The sequence below is a fragment of the Polistes fuscatus genome, unplaced genomic scaffold (genome assembly GCF_010416935.1).
Source record: "Polistes fuscatus isolate 324 unplaced genomic scaffold, CU_Pfus_HIC Scaffold16, whole genome shotgun sequence".
Taxonomy (NCBI): domain Eukaryota; kingdom Metazoa; phylum Arthropoda; class Insecta; order Hymenoptera; family Vespidae; genus Polistes; species Polistes fuscatus.
The window spans coordinates 2621413-2628650 of NW_025113064.1; the positions used below are offsets into that span (position 1 = coordinate 2621413).

Here is a 7238-nt window from a genome sequence, read left to right on the forward strand (position 1 = left end):
TATTTTATCCTTACGATTAAAATCCAGTTGTATTATGTTTCATTTCATTTCCTTTTTAAGATTATCACCGAAATCGCATCTCGCTTTATGTTTGTAAGAATGAATATTATTTTAGTTATTGATTAGTTCGAAAAGAAAAAAAAAAAAAAAAAAGAGAGGAAAAAAGGAAAAAGAAATATTGTATCCCAGTGATTTTATTTCTTATGTATGCGTTTATTTAATCTTTAGACTCTTTTATATCAGCATTTTTAGGACCTTTTATACTAGCCTTGCGTTTGTGTTTATTTTGTAATTGTATTTCTTATGTGTGGATTATCTTTATCTTATATTTTTTCTTTCAGATTATTACTTTTATTTATGTGTTAATTTTTGATTGTATTCTTATGTTTGCATTCATGTACTTCTTATGTATGTATTAACCTTATGTTCATGTTCATTTTACGTTGCGTATTTATGTATGTGTAACGGTCTAGTGACCGAGGGCGGTCACCGTCAGGACTGGCCGATTGTAAACGTCTTATGCGGGTTCGTGCACGTTGGCGCCTGCACTAGTGTGAGTGCGTGCGGATGTTTGTTTAGGATATCGATATTCTTAAGATTAAGTGTGAAGAACATAGGCTGTATGCGTCACCCGTGGAGGGAAGCCGATGCTCCGTTGTTCGATGGAAAAGTATAAAGGGGCAGTCGGACAATACGGCGGGGGTCAGTTCAGTATTTGTCGGTTCTTATGTTATTTATGATGAGTGAGGCTTAGTTTATGTTAATGGTTGGCTCGGGAAATCTTACGTCGAGAGAGTGACTTTAGAATAAATATATATATACTGATACCAAAACCTCGCCTCTTAATTCTCTTATGAAACCCTTCTTATGATTCTTATGTATCTTACGGTAACAGGTTATTACAATTATTAAGAATTATCCGCTATTAAAAGTAACGGTTTTATAAAATCTTATGTCGTGTGGTTTACAACATTGAAATTATTTAATATTTAAAGTACGTTAATAAGTATGTAATGTTCAAAATGATATAAATGTTTCTAAAAAATTTGAAATATAAGTAAAGTGTGTTAGAATATTAAAATAATTGTTAATTAATCAATAGAAGTATCTATTGTTGTTTAAAAGTTCGGAGTATATGATTTACCGTCCTTCTCTAAATCCACTTTTAAACTGATGGGGAAGATGTGATAGTGCTTGTAGAAGTTGGAATGAATTCAGCAGGACTAGAAGTAGTCGCATTTGCTATAGTTGAGTCACGACATGCGGGAAGTGATTTTGATGTTTCTAATTGGAAAAGTGTATCTTGGATCCACTTTATATGATTGGATATACGTGTGTGAAGAGAATACGAATTACTATCACAAATCGTTGTACCACCCGTTAATGTTTTACCAAGAGAAAGACTAACGATTCCTCTTAAAAACCATACATTTCCAGTTTGAAATACCAATCCTCCACCGCTGTCACCATCGCAAACAGATGTTCCTGAAATTCAAATAATAATTGGTAGGTACAGTTTTTAAATATGTTCATTTTCCTATATTAATTTTGATTTTATATCCACCATTTGTATAACCAGCACAAAATTTATCCATCGTTATAAGATTTTCAGATTCTACATAATTTTCTGAAGATTTGCATTGACTAAGAGGAACGTAGGGCAATGATACAGATTGCAGAACATAACTGGAGTATCCTTCATGGGTTCTTCCAAAACCTGAAGCTACCCCTAATCCAGATTCAATGAAATCACCATTTAAACACGCCGGTAATAATAAATGTGAAAATTCAAAAGGTCTTTCGATTTCCACGATAGCTATGTCATTAGCATAATTTCCTTCATAGCCCACATAATTACAAGGAACATAAATGCCTTTCACCTTAAAAAAAAGAAGAAAATTATTAACTTTAATATAATTATTATAAAAGCCGCATACATAACCGATACATATAATTTCTTCGTTAAATAGTCCATTTTATTTGAACGAAAATTTGATTCTATAGTATTTTCCATACTCTGGCCTTTTTAACGTATTGCCTATCGTGAAATATAGAATCATAGTCACGAAAAATGTTTCCAGTTGCTATATAATATTTATTTGGGTTCTCTATCCTTCGATACGTTTCATCATAGATGCAATGCGCTGCGGTAAGAAGGAATTTTTCTTTTATTATTGTTGCTCCGCAAACAAAATGTTTCAATCCGTTTGAAATATTTTCTTTATACAAAGTAGCGTGCCAAGGAACTTTTGAGAGTGTAGATAAATAGCCGTTTACAGCTCCGTTGATAATAAGGGGTATTTTTACTGAAAAAAGAACCCCGCATTCTAAAACATGTAGGGAAACGAACATTAAAATATATGATTATAATTAATGTTACTAAATTATTAATTTGAAATTCATTTTATTATTATATAGAATTATTCAATTATTCTATAGAAAAGCTATCACTTTTCAACAATATTCTAGTATATATTTCAAAGTATAATATTTAACAAAAGAAAATTCACAATTATAAACCTGAAATTACACACAATTAATAAGTTTAAATATCCAATTTTTTAATTATCAAGTTTTTAATTTTAATTTTTGTTTAAGTGACATAAGAAACTAGCGTTAGTTAGCTGTTCTTCTTTTTAAAGCATGAAGCAGTGTATAAAGAACTTAAATAGTTACAAAATAGATTTTAATTGATAGAGTTGATCGTGTAAAAATATAATCGATAAAAAAAATGTGCCTCGTATATGATTAACGAAAATATTGCATTTTTTCTAACTATTAGATTAAATGAAAATTTTCCGTATAATAAATAAATTCATTTAAAGAATTAACGCTGCATTAAATATGGCATAAATAACTAACTCTTTACACTATTTCAATGAAATTTGCTACACTTTGTACTAGAACCCTTGTAATTATAATTATAGGTAATATTTGTATGTTTACTATCTGAAATTGTTAGATAATTAAAATTTAAGATATGCTATCTAGCATGCTATATTCTAATAATATGTTTATACAAAATTTTCCTTTAATATACTATGATATTATAAAAGAATAAGACCGTACAGGACTAGGTTTTTAAAATTGTTTCAAAGCTTTCAACGTGATAAGTCACTTAACATAGATATCAGGATATTTCTAATTACAAGTATTTGTACGTATTATAATTTTGGTTATTAAGAAAAAGTGTTATTTTTCCTCATAAAAGTTAGAAAAATTTTGCTGACACCCCTAACATACACAATAATAAACTACATACTTGGTAAACATCGTATTGGTTTGGGTTCCCAATGACCAGTGTCGTTACATGTAACTTGATTTTTTTGTTTCAATTGAACTTTTCCAAATTCCTGATAATTGCTGCGACAGCTGAGTTCTGCGATGGTTCCAGGCAAAACAGGAGATTCACAAGATACCCATTCACCATTCAATGTACATTGAGCGTTAGTCGATGCTGAAGCCAATGACTGGCAACGTATTTCTAAAATAATATAAGAATCATTAATAAAATGATTAGTAAAAAATTGTCGTTATGAAACAAAAGTTTGTAATCTGACCTGTACAAACTGGAATATTTAACCAGTTTCCTTCTGGATCACAAAATACATCACTGGAATTGCTTATTTTGTATCCAGGATTGCAGGTATAAATTAAAAGAGATGCAGTTGGTAATTTTGTACCCTCCTGTACGTCGCAATTGCTTTGTTGTGATTGACATTGTAACTTATATAATTGCCGATAACCATTTGCTGGCTGAGAAGGTACCGTACAAATATTTTTTTGTACTGTCACACTTGAAGCTGGTATGAACACTAAGAAATCTGTGAAATAAAAGCAATTGTTTAACTATTTGATCATGTAGTCAAGTAAGTTTTTTACAAGAATCATTCAGACTTTAATATAAATATAATATAAATATAATAAAAAAATACATACGCGCAGTTCACACGCGGTAGAAGTGTTTAAACCTTCAGAAAACTAAACTTTGAGGGAATAAGACGAATGTTTACATTTTATTCTACGTATACTACATATATTACACACATTATACAGACTTCAAGTTTTCAATTTCAACAAATGATACGAGTAGCTTATGGTATCTAAAGTATGAAAGAAATGCTTTGGTTTGGATTTGATTAATATATCTTTGAAATACAGCGTCAATAACTGTTTTCGATTATATTGTCGATTCAGTCTGACTGCTGCACATTATTAAATTTAATTTGGTGTTCAGGAACTCAATCAAAGGGAACGCTGTATCCGATGCTAAATTCACATTGAAATCCCCACATATTGAAATCATTGGAGTTTTAAAGCAATCTTTTTTAAGAATCCGCGATGATACTTCTGGTGTGTAATTTATTAAATTTTCGTGGATGACGAAATAACGAAACGATTATAAATGTAAATGTCTGCTCTCTTTTCCGTGTCGTTTCTTCGTTTCGTCGAGTTGTAAAACACAAAGATTCTAAAAAAGTTTTCACTTCAAAAATAAAATATCGTAAAAAGTATAAAGTAAAAACTTTGAACTCATAGATTGACACGAGAATAAAACGTTCATTATTACTGTTGGCAAATGATCTTATCGTGATATTTGTTTTCTTCGTTCATTATAAATGATATCATTCTTCGAGTTCAAGGTCGTTTTATAATCTTACATAAAACTGGTTTCTCATTTCTTGAAACGAGAGACGTCATGTAATCGCACACATTAAATCATTTATTAATCTAATAAAAATACACTTTATTTTCGTACGATTGGAATCGATCGTAGATTATAAACCAATATTCGAAATAAGCGCCGTAGTTATGTACAGGTTTACGCCCTAGTTCTGTAGAGAATTAACAAGTGCTAACGTTCGCACTTCCACTAGGCGGATCCCTACGGGGGTGTACGTGCGCCCTACTGGGCCCATTATCAAAAAACACTCGGTCTATTCTTCACTGACCGACTACGACAATACATCGGAGACAACTAGTGAGAACAAAAAGTGAATCAAGAACATATCATTACAAGCAGAATTACATTAAGAATATCAATCGTAGCGGATACCTGTATATGATTCGTGAAAAAATTGGGCAGTTGGACTGACTACTGGACTGGGATTCGTACCACGGATCTTTCGCTTTCCGAGTGACTGCTCTTTTATCCATTGACTTATCGGGGGGGCCACCGACCAATCTCTTCACGAATGCTTGTTTCAGTATTTGGCATGGAGACGTTCGTCCCACGCCTGTATAATCTCGCGAGAGTCCATATTATCAGGGTATTCCCCACCAGATAAATAACGAAGTGGACGAGGACGCTCTACACTTTTACCACCACGTGTTAGGTGAAACAATTATTATATTTTTATTCTTCAACAAAAAATAGGTAAGCTACGTGCGTCGTCCGTGGTTGACCACCATTAACATATAAACAAATATGAAGCAGTGTTTTTATGCCGAAGGGCTTTTCCCTGACGAGCCAAATAAAGTGTACTTATTAGTACTGGCTGGGCTCAAAGATATATTTAATTTATTTCTCCTATCCTTATTCCTAACAAAATAAACAATTCTCAACATTCACCCGAGACGGATTTTCCAACGATAATAATAATGGTCGTTCACCACTATCTAATAAAAAGATCTAATAGTTAAAATAATTTTGTCTAATTATAAGTTGAAATTATCATTCTATAATTGAATAATATACGAAATAGCAGGAAAAAGTGATAGTAAAATCGTTCTCGATCACCTTCCTTTTATTGATCCAATCATCTATTTGTTGCGTTTACTTTCCTTTGCGTCTTTCGCTTATGACTGAATCGTTTTCTCTTCTTGTCAACACTTATTTTGTTTCTTATATTTTCTGTTGTCTATTCGATTACCATCAATTCGTCTAACGTCTACTTCTACGTCTTAGTTTGACTGTTCTCATCTAACACCTAAAGTCGACCGATTTTCGAATTTCCTTTTTTCTCCCAACACCTAACGTCTAAGCCGTTAAGTATCGTGATTTTCAGCGAACGAATCACGCGTCAATTAATAAATCATTCATACACATACACTCATCAGTCCTCACTCTTCCACTAATTCACATTCAATTGTCTCGATATTTTTATCATTTTATTGTAATTTTTTTACTTGAAGAATATTTCCAAGAATATATATGTTTTTTAAAAAGAACTATATATATTTTTCATGATATTTATATAGTGTACGAAACAACGAATTAAAATAACTTATATGAACATGGTATTTCGATCATTTTTTCTCGTGTTATTCGCATCTAAACATAATTACTCTGTTCGGCTCTAATATCTCTGTTATTAGTATAATAATAATAATACGAAAAATGATTCATACGAAACTTGCATAGCATGAAAAGGGACGTATTTTGATATCTATTTCTTTTTTGTAGGTAAAGGCATAGAGGAGGTATAGAGGACATCTAATTTTAGTAATATGAAAATTATTGCTAATCGTATGAAAAATTAATATCTTCAAGATATTGTTAATATTCTTGGAAATATAAAATAATATAATGTAATTGTATTACTTACAGCCAAATGCAATTAAAAATAAAAGCTTTCTATGTACGATATCCATAGTGATCAAAAGGAAAAAATAGAAAATGAATCTTTAAATTGAAATAATATTCAAAGAGAGTGCCGTATCGTGTTGCCTAACATCAACTCAGATTCACCACTGTTTGCGAGTCGGTCTGGTAGTTCACACTGGAGAAATTTTCAATGTTCGCTGTATGTTATATACGTTATATCGATACTTGCGACCTATGGGTTACGTGATTAAAATCATGAGATAAAAATGTAATCGAAAGAAACAAGTTAAAAGAAGTGTAATTTAATATAATTGTAGAGATTCGTTTAATATGTTTAATCTATGTAATTATTATTGTAATATTAAAGTGTAGATCACAAATGTCATGATTACATTATGATTACATCATATAACACGTAACATCGATCATATTTCATTTATTTCGAGCATTTAACAAGTTTACATTCGTTTCAAAATGATTCCAGATTTTAATGCTATAATTAGTGACAATGTGTTTGGATTACGAATACAATATATTCGTTTATCAAATAGCAGTAATAGCAGTAATAGCAATAATTAGTAAGCAAGAAATGAAGGAGATAAAGAACTTAATTACCTACGTCCGTTCAGGAGACACTAAACACCGCTTATAATTGATTATTAAACTAATTTATCACTAATTAATAAATATT

The 7238-nt window shown here is 31.0% G+C and overlaps 1 protein-coding gene and 1 long non-coding RNA gene across 3 annotated transcripts; both read right to left on the minus strand.

Annotated features, from left to right (window-relative positions):
- Nucleotides 1–1071: 1071 nt before the first annotated feature.
- LOC122514909 (limulus clotting factor C-like) lies at nt 1072–6722 on the minus strand. Of its 2 annotated transcripts, none has more exons than XM_043632046.1 (6): nt 6549–6722; nt 3561–3824; nt 3263–3484; nt 2017–2306; nt 1565–1880; nt 1072–1485 (listed from the first exon to the last, which is right to left on the minus strand). In XM_043632046.1, exons 1-6 carry the CDS (start codon nt 6592–6594, stop codon nt 1166–1168), a joined length of 1458 nt encoding a protein of 485 aa, XP_043487981.1. In that variant the 5' UTR covers nt 6595–6722; the 3' UTR covers nt 1072–1165. The 2 variants fall into 2 exon arrangements, with proteins under 2 accessions (XP_043487981.1, XP_043487980.1); XM_043632045.1 differs by having other exon boundaries at nt 2017–2327.
- LOC122514969 lies at nt 4703–5292 on the minus strand. Its single transcript, XR_006303187.1, has 2 exons — nt 5057–5292; nt 4703–4978 (listed from the first exon to the last, which is right to left on the minus strand). It is a non-coding gene; the product is annotated as an uncharacterized LOC122514969 (long non-coding RNA).
- Nucleotides 6723–7238: the final 516 nt, after the last annotated feature.